The 14,738-nt window shown below is 42.9% G+C and overlaps 1 protein-coding gene across 1 annotated transcript; it reads left to right on the forward strand.

Annotated features, from left to right (window-relative positions):
- Positions 1-775: 775 nt before the first annotated feature.
- On the forward strand, positions 776-4,567 carry lgals3b (lectin, galactoside binding soluble 3b). Its single transcript, XM_020658784.3, has 6 exons — positions 776-894; positions 1,572-1,610; positions 2,643-3,110; positions 3,477-3,565; positions 3,769-3,937; positions 4,106-4,567. The coding sequence occupies exons 2-6, from the start codon at positions 1,605-1,607 to the stop codon at positions 4,262-4,264; spliced, it is 891 nt and encodes a 296-aa protein (XP_020514440.2). The 5' UTR covers positions 776-894; positions 1,572-1,604; the 3' UTR covers positions 4,265-4,567.
- Positions 4,568-14,738: the final 10,171 nt, after the last annotated feature.

A 14,738-nucleotide genomic window follows, 5' to 3' on the forward strand; every position in this document is an offset into this window, starting at 1 on the left:
TCAACACACAGTCTGATCTCACAAAGACCCCTGACCCTCAACACACAGTCTGATCTCACAAAGACCCCAGACCCTCAACACACAGTCTGATCTCACAAAGACCCCTGACCCTCAACACACAGTCTGATCTCACAAAGACCCCTGACCCTCAACACACAGTCTGATCTCACAAAGACCCCTTACCTCAACACACAGTCTGATCTCACAAAGACCCCTGACCCTCAACACACAGTCTGATCTCACTGCCTGGAGCGTACACAGATGAATGACTAATCCAGTGACTTCAGTCTAAATTAGATTAGACTGCACAAAAACATTGGCCGTGATTCTGTTCAGAAAGAGGTCAACTTAAAGAATCCAAATGTAACTCTCTGAAAAGAGCATATCGCCCCCTACTGCAGAGGAATCACACTACAGCGAGCGAGCGTCAGTGAGTTACTCAGCCTGAGTCAATTGTTTCCTATTGGAGTGTCCTAACTGCCCATGAGCGACGCAGTGCCATTCACTGAGATGACCACAAAAGTCTCAAAGAAGGAGGGAAGGTCTTACTGGAATCCCTTTATACGTTTCCATGGTAACCATGGTAACACATCATAACAAACATAATCCATCACAGTTCCTCTTTGATCTGTGCGTGTGTTTTCAAAAACAAACAAGGCTTTATAAATAAAGTTTACATGGCAACCCTCCAAAATACCCCCTGACTCACTGTGTGTGTGTGTGTGTGTGTGTGTGTGTGTGTGTGTGTGTGTGTGTGTGTGTGTGTGTGTGTGTGAGTGAGTGTGTGTGTGTGTGTGGGTGGGTGTGGTCTAGATGTGAGCAGGGCGAGGCTCAGGATTGAAACTCTCATGTTTCTCTCACACTCGAAGTGTTTGTGTGTGTTTCAGCTCCCAGGTAAGTTCCCTTTACTCTACGCTAATTCAGTTTCTGTGTGTGTGTGTGTGTGTCTGTGTTGTCTTTAGTTTCACTCACACTCCGTGTGTGTGTGTGTCTGTGTTGTCTTAGTTTCACTCACACTCCGTGTGTGTGTTAGCCAGGAAGACAAACAGGAAGTGAATCTGAACCTAAAAAGTCTCTTGTTTTTATTCACATATACACTTTTATTGTTTTGAGTCTTTTCTACACACAGACACACACACAGACACACGCACACACAGACTTAAAGAGACATTTCCTCAACAGCTGTTATTCTCTCTGACTTTCAGTGCTGTGTTTTGATTCAGGTTTGTGTTGCAACTCTTTATCATGTTTTCTCTTCATGTGGTTACTTCATCACATTTTCTCTACCGAGGCTCCCAGTGGGTACTTTATCATCCTACAGGGGGTGCCGATGTGCTTTTCCTGAACATGTGGCGTCTCCATAAAAATACATGCAGAGAAATGAATTCCTGTTCTGTTCATTATTTTCATGATGAGGCTCAGAATAAAGGCATCTGGATGATCCTGTGGTCAAAATGAGACACTGTCATGTGACCTGCTGTCACCTGAGAGCAAGTGATGAATGTGTTGTTTGTTCCAGTTGGGACTCGCCCACCACGCCCTCTCATGTTTTCTTCTTCTGCTCTTTTCAGACTTGTCTGTGTTTGAGGAAACGAAGCAGCAGGATGGACGTGAGTCTCTTTATGATCTTTCATGATTCAGTTGTTCAAATGTCGATGTTTATTCTCTCCTTTCGGTGTTTCTGAGCCAACACAAAGTAAAGAAAGACGTGTGGGCACGTTTTGATTTAGTAAGTGAGAGCAGAAGACAAGTTTGATCACATGACCAACAGTTTCATCAGTGATGAAGGTTCATGTATTTGATGTCATCCTCTCACAGCTCCTGCTCGTTCTTTAAACATCTATAATGATCTCTAACCTCTTTACACATGTAACAAACATTTTCATGTTATTTTAATGGCTTTGTCTTCTTCTATGGTGCTTTTACAGCAGACTCCTAACCCCCTCCACCTGTAGGGCATTGTCTGTATGTGTGTGTCTGTGTGTGTCTGTCTGTCTCTGTGTGTGTGTGTATGTGTGTGTGTCTGTCTGTGTGTGTCTGTCTGTCTCTGTGTGTGTGTGTGTATGTGTCTGTCGCTGTGTGTGTATGTGTGTGTGTGTGTGTGTCTGTGTGTGTGTGTCTGTCTGTCTGTCTGTGTGTGTGTGTGTGTGTGTGTGTGTGTGTGTGTGTGTGTGTGTGTGTGTCTGTCTGTGTGTGTGTGTCTGTCTGTCTCTGAGTGTGTGTGTATGTGTCTGTCGCTGTGTGTGTATGTGTGTGTGTGTGTGTGTGTGTCTATATGTGTGTCTGTCTGTGTGTGTGTGTGTGTGTGTGTGTGTGTGTGTCTCTGTCTGTGTGTGTGTGTTAAAATAAGGTGGCATTCATCTCCAAACCAACACCTTCATACTGAACATTCCTGATGAATCTGTCACCAACACACCCCCATCACACACAAACACACAGGGTGGGGCAGCTGTGGATCAGTGGTATAGCTTCTGGTCTCTCAGTTAGAAGGTGGAGGGGTGCTTTCCCCCTCTACTACACCTGTAGCTACAGGTAAAGTACCCTCACCTGTACTGAGTCAGCTGCTTCCTGTCAGTGCTGAGGTTTAATCATGCTGTTAAAAGAATTGAATTGAAATTGTGTGTGTGTGTGTGTATCTGCAGCTCTCTGACGCTATAGGAGGCGGCAGCTGGCCCTCTGCACCTGGACAACCCAACAACCCCTCCTGGCCTGGAGGTGGAGGTGGAGGTGGAGGTAGCTGGCCTGGTCCACCAGCAGCTGGACAACCCAACAACCCCTCCTGGCCTGGAGGTGGAGGTGGAGGTAGCTGGCCTGGTCCACCCGCAGCTGGACAACCCAACAACCCCTCCTGGCCTGGAGGTGGAGGTGGAGGTGGAGGTAGCTGGCCTGGTCCACCCACTCAGCCCAACACACAACCCTTTGCACCTGGACCCGCAGCTGGACAACCCAACAACCCCTCCTGGCCTGGAGGTGGAGGTGGAGGTGGAGGTAGCTGGCCTGGTCCACCCACTCAGCCCAACACACAACAGGGTGGCTGGAATGGACCCACACCTGGGCCCGCATCTGGACCCGCACCTGGACCCGCACCTGGACCCGCCCAACAGGTTCTGGTGAGGAAGAGATAAATAATGATGGATGGATGGATGGATTATGGATTATGGATTATTGATTATGGATTGCGAATTATGGATTATGGATGGATGATGATTGATTGATGATGGATTGATGGATGATTGATGGATGATAGATGAATGGTTGATAGATGGATGTATGAAGGATGGATGGATGATGAAAGGGTGGGTGGATAATGGATGATGGATGCATGGATGGATGATTGAAGGACAGATGATTGATGGATAATGGATGATAAATGTATGATGGATGATTGATGGATGGATGATAAATGTATGATGGATAGAGGGATGAACGGATGATTGAAGGATGGATGTAGTTGACATGTGTTTTCTTGTCCACAGAAAGTTCCGTACTCTCAGTCTCTTAATCATGGAGTTTTTGACAAACTGCTGATCACCATCATGGGAACCGTCAACCCCAACGCCAAAAAGTCAGTGTGAACCCAGTAATCTCAATAATTCATAAAGATGAAAAATGCTTTGTTGAAAACCTGAATATTGAACATCTGTCATATGTATTTAAAGTTCATTTAGTTGAGCGTCCGGTCCAGTGTTGATTCACTGATCTGTGATTACCTGCCTTTACACTCGTGTCTGTAACAACAGGAACTGATGGCCTCTGATGTTTTCTCAGGATCACATTGGATATGCACGCAGGGAAAGACCTGGCCTTCCACTTCAACCCACGCTTTAATGAAGGGGGAAAGAAGGTGATCGTCAGGAACAGCAGGATCTACGATAAGTGGGGGAAAGAAGAGAGAGACTGTCCCAGCTTCCCCTTCACTCAGGGACAACCTTTCGAGGTCAAACATTTGACTCAAACAACCTTGATAAATAACTTCTAAAGCCTTTTACAGTCTTCTTACAATGACATTCAGAAGGGTCCCTGAATGCACCGTAACGTGTATTTAAAGGGCCAGTACACAAACATATGAGCCTCTGATGACAGGTTTTTGTTTTTGTTGTTGCAGATGAAGATCCTCTGCACCAACGCCGAGTTCAAGGTCGCTGTGAACAAATCACACTTGCTGACGTTCAGCCACCGGGTCAGAGACCTGAGCACCATCAGATCATTCAACATCTACAACGATGTCACGCTCTCCAAGGTCCATGTGGAGACGCTGCCCTGAGCTGCCCTGAAGAAGATCACAAGATCTAGATTGGATCTACAGAGGATCCATCAGATAGATCTTTAGTAGATCCTCAGTAGATCTTCAGTAGATGTTTAGTAGATCTTCAGTAGATTTTCAGTAGATCTTCAGTAGATCTTCAGTAGATGCTCAGTAGCTCTTCAGTAGATCCTCAGTAGATCTTCAGTAGATCTTCAGTAGATCCTCAGTAGATTCTCAGTAGATCTTCAGTAGATCCTCTTGTTCTTCCTCTTGTTCTAATCTGTTTGACTCATTTAAATAAAGGATTCATCTTAAACATCATGTTTCTGTGTGTGTTTCTGTGTGTAGCAGGGCATTGTCACACCCCGACCTCTGCACTGGACCCACTGAAGCTACAGACCTATCACAGATCAGTGGGTGGGACCTCACTCCCAGAATCGAAACTCAATGTCCGCCATATTGCTTGGTAGCTATGCTAACAGGCTCTATGGAGAAAGCTGATAATGTGCAATGGGGTTATTGTAGATAATTGTAGTTCGTCAAAATGTACTGCTGTGTTCACTCAGTGTTCCTTTAATTTTCTGTAAAGTTATCTTCTGATCTTATTCCTTTGAGATATAGATTTAATAGACAGTTGTATCTTTCATCTCTATCTATGCAAGGCTCTTTTTATTTATTTGACAACAGCTCCCTCGTGTGGCGGTGGTGGTAATTATAGAGGTCTGGGTTGTCAGTTGGTCCCCTTGGATCAGCCAGATATGACACTAAACTCATTGAAGATTGTAAAGATGACATCAATTGATATTCTAGGAGATGATAAAAAAAAAAAGAATATTGTCTGCGTATAAGGCAATTTTGTGTTCCATATTCCCCATCGTTATTCCTCTTACACTTCCATGCATCCGAATGTTTTCAGCTAATGGCTCTAATGCTAAGGCGAAGAGGAGCGGACTGAGTGGGCACCCCTGGCGTACACCTCTTGCCACAGGGAACGGTTCAGAGCGCCGACCATTAGTTATAATAATAGCTGTTGGTGAATGAAATATAGTTCTGATCCACTTAAGGAAGTCCCCCCCAGCCCAAATCTCCCCAGCACGTCAAACAAGTAGCTCCACTCAACCCTGTCGAAGGCCTTTTCGGCGTTAAGTGAGACGGCCAGCGCCTTCTGTTTATGCTGAGAAGTGAACTGTACAATATTCAAAAGTCTTCTCACATTGCTGCTTGAGTAGCGTCCATGAACGAAGCCTGTCTGGTCTGAGTTTATGAGTGTTGGGAGTAGTTTTTCCAGCCGCCTGGCAAGGAGTTTTGAAAGTAATTTGCTGTCAACTGAGATCAAACTAATCGGCCTGTAGGAACCACACATATCAGGGGGTTTATCTTTCTTCAAAATGACAGAGCTATTGGCGAGGTTTAAAGTGGGGGGGGAGACAGCCCCTGTCAAAAGAATCCGAGTACATATCTGTGAGGGGGCTAACTATTATTTTACTAAACTTTTTATAGAACTCAGGACCAAAGCCATCTGGTCCCGGGGCTTTACCTCCCTTGAAAGTACATATGGCTTCGGACACTTCTTCCTTATTAATTGGATTGCACAGATCTGCTTTCTGCGCATCAGATAAGGATGGTAGCTTGATTTTGTTAAGAAAATTTGCCCTAGCCACATCAGAAGATGTACAATCTGAGCTATAGAGATCTTTATAAAACAGCATCATTGTATGACTTATATCAGCTGATTTGAGGCGCCTGGACCCATTTCTGTCTATTAGAGAGGGAATTACATTAGGTTCGGTTTTGTCTCGAGCAAGACGTGCGAGTAATCTGCGAGGTTTGTTGCCTGATTCAAATAACCTGTGTTTAGCAAAAAATATTTGTGTCTCTGCCTTTCTGGTTAATAGCTGATTAAAAGCAGAACGTGCAACATCCAGCTGTTTTGCCAGAGAGCTATTGCGAGATAATTTGAACTGAGTCTCTAGACTGTGTATTTTTCCCTCTAGGTCAAGCTGTCTTTTTATGGCATCCTTTCTCTGCGCTGATGTAAAAGATATAATCGCCCCACGCCTTTGCAGATTCCCACAGGATAGAGGGGCTTATATCTGGAGTCTTATTTACAGCCATAAATTGCTGCCACTCTGTAGTAATATGCTCTACAAACTGATTATTACTTAATAAATAAGGGTTTAGACGCCAGTGTCTGCAGGCAGGATCTCTGTAGGGGGGAGATAATAACACTTACAGGGGAATGATCAGAAAGGGTTCGTGATCCAATTTTACAGTCCACTAATCTATCCAAGACAGAGTTAGAAGAAAGAAAAGAATCTATTCTGGAAAAAACCTGATGAGGGAATGAAAAAAACGTATAATCTTTATCTAAGGGATGTAACACCCTTCAGACATCATACAAATCAAGGTCACCAATAAAGTCACCTAATTTTGCACTGTTTTTGGAGAGAGTAGAACGGGGGGAGAAATATCAGTATTAGGATTAGGCACACAATTAAAATCACCTCCCAAAAGTATGTATGAAGAGGAGAAAGTTGCCATATCTGAGAGAAGCTGTGGGATAAAGGAGGCTTCAAATGCATTAGGAGCGTATAAGCATCCAATGACAATATGTTCAGCATATAAATAGCCAGACAGAAGTACATAAGGACCCTCCTTATCTGTTTTAGTTCTATCAAGGGTAAAGGGCAAGCTACGATGTAGAATAATTGCAACCCCCCTGCTTTTAGAGTTATGCGACAAGTAAAATACTTGGCCCACCCAGCCCCTCCTTAATTTTATATGTTCTGCATCTGAAAGGTGGGTTTCTTGAAGAAGTGCTATTTGGCATTTCTCTTTCTTAAGGAAAGATAAGATTTTCTGGCGTTTGATGACATGGTTAATGCCCTTCACATTAAGTGAAATAATTTTCAAATCACTCATACAATTATTACTTTCTCTGTGTCAAGTGGGAGCTTAGACATGGTAATAGAATACAGATTACCAAAGGGCCATAAATTGATCATACACAGAAAGGCTAGAGTGTAGAAATACAGTAAAACACAAAATAACAGAAAAGAAAAGACTGCCTGTGAAAAACCACCTCCAAACGATAGACTAAACCCCAAAATAAAAAGGAACCCCTCAAGAACAAGAACAGAATCAAACAACAGCCATTCACTGGCAATACGTGTCCTGGGACGATTGAAGCAGAAAGGTATCCCTCCACCACTAAGAGAGAATGACGCACCAGCCGTAGGCATATCCATCCCACACCTGAACCTCTTTCTCCACATCCCTCCCCCCCAGCCTATCATAAACATCGATATGACCAAACCCCAGTAACGTAATATTTGGATAAATATGTATGCATGATATATGAGTATCTACATGCTTACCATAATATGAATATCTATATATTTTTTACCTGCTCGGGAGTAAATTCCCTCCACGTAACTTCTACACAGAATAGAACCGTAGAAGGGAAATAATAACAGTTTTGGAAATGAAATACCAACACTTGCGCATTTTGCTTTTCCCAAACGGGAATGTCCGTTGATCATAGTAGAGGTAAGTCAGGAGAAGTATAAATCTATCAGTTAAAGTCCGACATAAGTCGCCGGGGTCTCCTCCTCATCTATATATTGCTGCTCCATGCGTAATGACCATCAGCCTGGAAAAAATGTTCATCTCCGCTGCGTGTGCAGAACATAGACATCAGGTGTCCCGAGGTGGCACCATTCCTGCTCAGAAAGTCATCAACCTCCCGCGGACTTTTAAATGTGTGTTCCTCGCCATTGAAGGTGAAGCATAAGCTGGCCGGATATCACATTTGGAAATGTATTCCTCTCCGAATAAGGCGCTCCCATGTACCGTTAAATTGGCGTCTGGCTTCCCTCACCTGGGTAGACAGATTCTGACGGATTTGAATCCTGGTGCCCTGGAAGATCAGCTCACCCTTCTCTCTGACCGCTGCGAGAATCTTTTGTTTGTTGCCGAAATTGTGCAGTTTAATTATAACAGGCCTGTTATAATCCTTCTTCGGCAGGCCAAGGGCTCTGTGCGCCCTGTCAATCTTAATGATTCCACGTTTGGTCTCTAGCCCCGATGACTCGTATGTTGTCTCTGTGGCTCTTACTTTCGCTGTCTTCGGCTTGGTCGGTTAAAGCTTTAACTCTCCGCTCAAGTTCGGCCAGCTTGTTCTCCAGAGAGGCAGTGCGGTCTTCGCCATCAGAAATGCGGCACTCTGTCTCCGTTATACGTTTAGTGTTGTCTCCAATGCAAGTAGTCAATTTGTCCAGAGAGGACTTCAGTTCAGCAAATTTCAACTCCATTAAGGCGCTTATCTTCTCCGTACCATTCTGGGCAATAGCGTTAGCCACGTTGTCTTCACAAAGCGTGCCGTCACTATTTTCCATGCTAGCTTCAGTGTTAGCCGTGTGTAATTTCTTTGCTTTGGAGCCAGTTCTTCGCGAGGATTCTCGTGTATTGATGTTTCCTTCAGCTCCAGACTTGTTTCCCAGTAAAAATGATTGAAGTAGCTGGGGTTTAATCAGTTAAAAATAAGCAATAATTGGCCTTAGAGGTAGTAGGTAGGCAAAAACGATCCTCTCACTCTGAGTGCATCACGTGACCTCCCAGAGTTTGTTGTTGATCTTCCTTTAAACATTGCCCTGCAGTCAAACACAACCCACAAATGATTGTTCCTGGGATGGTAAACACCATGATGGGGGATATACCAGACTTTTCCTTAATCACAGTCCAATTGATGTTGAGGGATTTTCTCTGCATATCCTTTACCAATGATGTCATTAAAGAAGTTTGCGTACTCCTGATGAAACTGTTCATCTTTCTCAAACCTTTTCTTGAGCCCAAGAATCCTTTGCTTGGTCACTGATAGATTATTTGGGAGCATGGGCTGCTCTTTCCTAAAAGGCATTTTCAGGCTGTAATGCCCTTCCACCTGCTTTACTGAATGACTGACAATTTCCAAAAAAGTCATGTCTTCTCTTGACATTTGTTCATCCTCCACATTGTTGTCATTGAAGTCATGGTTATACTGGGCAGCCAACATCTCCTCCAGTTCACACACAGTGCTCCTGTTTACCATTGCAGAGGGAAATTCTGCCTCCATGGCGCCACCGTTTCCATCCAGTGGACCATTTACGGCCCATCCCAGCACTGTCCTGATGGCATACGGGCCATTCCCGCAGCTGTTGACGACCTCCCATGGTTCCAATAACCTGGGAGCATTGTTGCCAATTAACAGGTCGACATTTTTCTCAATGGGATGCTTACTTTTTCTAGGTGTGGCTATTTATCCAGATCTTCCTGTGTCACTATGTCATCAGCATTCACGGGCATTTTCTCCTGTGTGAGAACATCTAAAAGCACATGAAAATGACTGCTTTCAAGACCAGTAACCTCTAAACCAGTCAAGGAGTAGGCAGTCTTCACTGTTTCTTGCCTCATTGTACGTAGCAGAAAGCTGGTTCTTTTACCTGCAGCATTCAACTTCTTCATGAGATGTTCAGAGCAGAATGTGCCAGAGCTGCCAGGATCCAAGAAGGCATATGTTGTGATTATGTGATTTCCTTTTGAAGCCTTCACCTTTACAGGAAGAATAGATAGAGCACACTGGTCCTTACCAGCCCCTGTATGTCCACATGTTGTGACTACAGTAGGCTGTTCATTGGACGCTTCTCGCCTTTTTATATGAAGCAAGGTTGGGTGAGTTTGACCACAGATTTTGTCAATTGTTTCTCACAGTCACGGCTCATGTGACCCACAGATAAACATGCAAAACAAACTCTTTGTGCTTCTTTCCATTGAGCTCCTTACACTTGTCCAGTAAGTGCCCACAGCAGAGGCATCCAGCTTTCTCCAGCTTCCTTTGATGTTCACTTCTTTCAGGTAGGTGTGTAGATGTTACTGTGGTAGCAACAATACTTTCCTTAACTCTGTCCCTGGGCTGTGCTTTAAACCTGGTGAGAGTCTTTGTCCCAGCAGCACCAAATCCGGGGTCCTGTATGTTACCAAACAGAGGATCTGAAAGAATTCTGACATGGCGTTCAATAAATACCACTAAGTCCTTGATGTGAGCTCTGTCGTTTGTTCTTCCCATTATGTCATGAGCTTTGGCTCTCCATTGATCTCTCATCTTGAATGGTAATTTGGAAACAACAGCTCTCGTGTTGACTGGCATGTCAAGCTCTTGCAATTACAAGAGCTTATATCATATATTATACTACATTATATTATATAACTGCACTCTGCATTACTGTGGTACAACACTGCCTCTCTTCTCTGCTTTTTTACATTACTTGCTGCTATTTATCATACCAAGTCACTTTAATCATCACTTGTCACTTTATCTTGTCATTCTCTGCAAATACTGTCTCAATTCTCAATTCCCCCCAGTTAACTTCATCATTCATTTTGTACTGTATATAACCCCCTGTAAGTATTATCCTATCCTATCCTACTGGAGGTCCTCCATCGCGTTGCAGCAGTCACGCAGAAATAAGGCATAGACTGGCCCTGCGTCTCAGTTCTCTTAAATGCTGTCTCCTCGCTCCTCGCTCGAACCAGAAGTAGTTTTAGACCCGCCATGTTAAGGAACGTCCCAAAGCTCTTGTAACTGAACGGAGGAGAGAGGATCGAGGAGAGAGGAGGGAGATCCGAGGAGCTATGACCGAGGATACACGAGAACTGACTTTGCGGAAGTATTTTAACTGACAGGCACGCCCCCTTAACGAATATCACTCATTGATTGGACGCTGCAGCGGATCAGACTTCAATGAAACTTATCAACATCAGCGGAGTTCAACAACGGAGAAAAGACGGACATTAAAAAGACGCTAAACGGACCGTCGGACATTTAAATAGACTGTAAACATCTGTCAGTTTGTAAAGAGTAAGTTAATTCCAGCTCATCTTTAAAAAAGTGTCTGACATGAGGAGTAACAACGAAATATGAAGCACAAGTTCTATAAAATCAATATAATGGAGTGTAGACCGATCTCTCCCGACTTTATATTTGATTTGTTTTTGATTCACTGTCAAACAAAAAGTCTGTTGAAGTGTTAAAATAAAAAGATCATTAACGATTCCTTCATAACTATTACAGGTAGGCCAATATTTCTTTTCATGATCAGTCAGACTGTTCGTTTTAATTTACTATATTGAGAATGAATGCCTGACAGCGTGGGAGTCGTCTGTCAGTCAGAAACATGTTTTACATTCATCATTATGGTAAAGAAGTTTCATATCAGACTGATCATTAATGATCTTCGTGTTTGAAAAAGTCTAGTTTTTTTTTCTCAATTTAGAACTTAATAAATAATTTCCAGTATTCCTATGACAAAATAAAATACATTGTTTTTTATGAAATACAGAGTTCATTATCAAATTATTAGTCAAAAAATAAACAATTCAATATTAAATATTTTTGTCAGTAGAAATTGTCCTTTTGGTTTGAAGCAGACTTCAGGGTATTCTTCTTGTGCAGGTGTTTGTTATCAGGTAAAATAAAGAGATTAAACACTACTACTGTGTGTATTTTATTAGAAATAATACAGTTCATATTTGTGCAGACATAAACAGCTGTTTAAGTCGACTGACAGCTGAACGTGATCAGCTGATGTCATCCCAAACTGACCTCGCTTCATGTGACGCTACAGAAGAAAGGACGTCTCATGTCTCTTATAACATATCTCCTCATTTCCTCTCTCCTCTGCTTCGTTTCCTTGTATCTCTCCATGCATCTCTGGTGGGAGGGACTAAGACGCAAGTGGAGGAGGCAAGTGGAGGACACCTGCATGCAATTAAGGGAACTGGGATGTACCCTCAGAGTGCACTCACCTCTTCAGATTTAATTGATTGCCAGGCCAAAGCCCTCTCCATGTAAGCAGTTGCAATTTTGTAGTGATTGCCAAAATGTTCCTGTAAGAGACCTTTTACCACTGTATAGCCACGTTCAGGGTCCATATAAAGGCAGCTATGCACCAACTCTCGTGGCTGTCCTCTGGTAAACTGCTCCAAATAATAAAGACAATCAGCCTTACTTGCCTTTACTTCCACTCCTTGCTCAAAGGCCTTTACAAATGTTCTGTATTTGAGAGGGTCTCCTTCAAACGTGGGAATATCTCGTGGCGGTAGAGATAAGGAAAGCTGTCGCTGCACCAGAGCCGCTGTTATGTCGTTTTGCCTGTGCACGATGTTAAGTATGTCACCAGTAGGAGAGTTTTGACTCATTGTCTGTTGTCTTCCTGTAGATTGCCTTGGTCCATCATTTGATTGAGCAACCATAGGCTGGCATTGCACATGCAGTGATGTTGCCGGTATGTTATTTCCCTGTTGCTGTTCATTTCTGTCCAGTGAGTGAGTTTGTTGTGAAGGTTTCAATGCAGGCTTGTACTTTGCCATGGGGATTAAGGCAATGGCTGGTTCTGCCTTCTCCTTTTCCCTTTCAAAATAAGAAAATGCTTCGGGTCCAACGATGACTGCAGGCGAAATCCTCACAGCTCCCCGATCCTTCCGAAGCCTGAAAACATCCACCACCAGGTAACGATAGCCGAAACTGCGCTTTGCTACCGGTAGCTCTCCCAGTCCTCATGTGCCTCCTCCTTAGCGTGCCAAACGCGCCGAAGGCTTTTCAAACTAAGTTCCAACTGGCAAGGTTTTTGACAATTGGTCTTTGTCAGACACGTACGGAAGCGTATTGCATTCATGTGGGGATTTCTCCAGGTTTCTTGTTATTACGAGATAAAGATCTCGTTATTACGATATAAAGATCTTGTTATTACGATATAAAGATCTTGTTATAACGAAAAAAACAAAAACATTACAAAGACTAAAAAGATACTCGCGAAGTTAATGAAGTTTGCATTGTGGCAGGCAGAGAAGGGAGGAAGATCAAAAGGCAACGATGACGGTTGATGATGGTTATTGATTTGATTGTGTTTTATTTTCATCTTGGTTTAAGGCATTGGGTAATATTATCATCTTTGAGTAATACAGATGGTATTCTCATGAGCTTGTCGACTTAGCGCAGGCATCTGAAGGCGTTGTTCAGACGGAAAGCAAAGCACACTCTGACCTACTTGTTATAACGAGATCTTTATCTCGTTAATAACGAGATCTTTTCTCGTTATAACGAGATCTTTACCTAGTAATAACGAGATCTTTACCTCGTTATAACGAGATCTTTACCTCGTAATAACGAGATCTTTACCTCGTAATAACGAGATCTTTTCTCGTTATAATGAGATGATAACGAGATCTTTATCTTGTAATAACGAGATCTTTACCTCGTAATAACGAGATCTTTTTTCGTTATAACGAGATGATAACGAGATCTTTATCTCGTAATAACGATATCTTTACCTCGTAATAACGAGATCTTTACCTAGTAATAACGAGATCGTTACCTCGTTATAACGAGATCTTTACCTCGTAATAACGAGATCTTTTCTCGTTATAACGAGATGATAACGAGATCTTTATCTCGTAATAACGAGATCTTTTCTAGTTCAAGAAACCAGGCCAAAAAAAATTCCCCACATGAATGCAATACGCTTCCGTAGACACATGACTTTTTTAGACGCTTAGTCCAATACTAAAGCTGCCGATGTGTAGCCTAGGTGATGTGTCTGTCATAGGCTATGTAGGTCAATATGATACTGTTTGCTGTATGTTGTTTCAAAAACATTTCTGCAGGCGTGTCTTTGTTTTGCAGCATAATACAATCCGTTTTATTGCAGCACCATGCGAAGTGAATACAGCGTCCATCAGTTTCCATCCATTGAACAAAACAAACAAACAAACAAACAAACAATACAGCTGTGGTTTCTCCATGCTGCCTGCCGCCACAGCGGTCAAAAACCACATGCCCTTCCGGGGTCAAACACATCCCGCACCTTGACAAGTGACGTACCTATATACCTGTGCCCTAAGCAATAGGACAGCGACACCCAGTGGCACAATAATGAATATGTTTTACAGCTTGACCCAAAAACACGAATATGGCTCTTACTGTTTGTGTTGTTGTTATTTGGGTTGTTGATGTTTTTGAGGCCGACAGACAGGAGGTCTCACTATGTCTCTGTTGTTGTGGATCAAAAACTCCGTCCAACTTTTTTTAAAGTCTCAAACCTGACGAACAGGTCAAACAGACTTCAATCGGCATCTTTCGGGTTTTTATATTCTAATACAAATAAAACGAAAACAAACATTAAATTTCATGTCTTAAACAGACATGAAAAATACCTCACCTCACCTCAACGTGGAAATCCACATGAATTATTCATAAACATTTTTTTTGCTAATTTTAAGGCAGTGGTTCTCGACTGGTTGATTTTCAGGACCAAACGCCGACTGATATTTTTCAACCAATCAGATTAATTTTATGTTTAATGTTGCTGTTTGGACGTCAGACAGTAGAAAAACTTGACAGAACAAAGCTCTTCACGGACTTCTTGACACGTTTTTTTCCCCAGGCAATAATTCCCAA

Source organism: Labrus bergylta, chromosome 18 (assembly GCF_963930695.1).
Source record: "Labrus bergylta chromosome 18, fLabBer1.1, whole genome shotgun sequence".
NCBI classification, from domain to species: domain Eukaryota; kingdom Metazoa; phylum Chordata; class Actinopteri; order Labriformes; family Labridae; genus Labrus; species Labrus bergylta.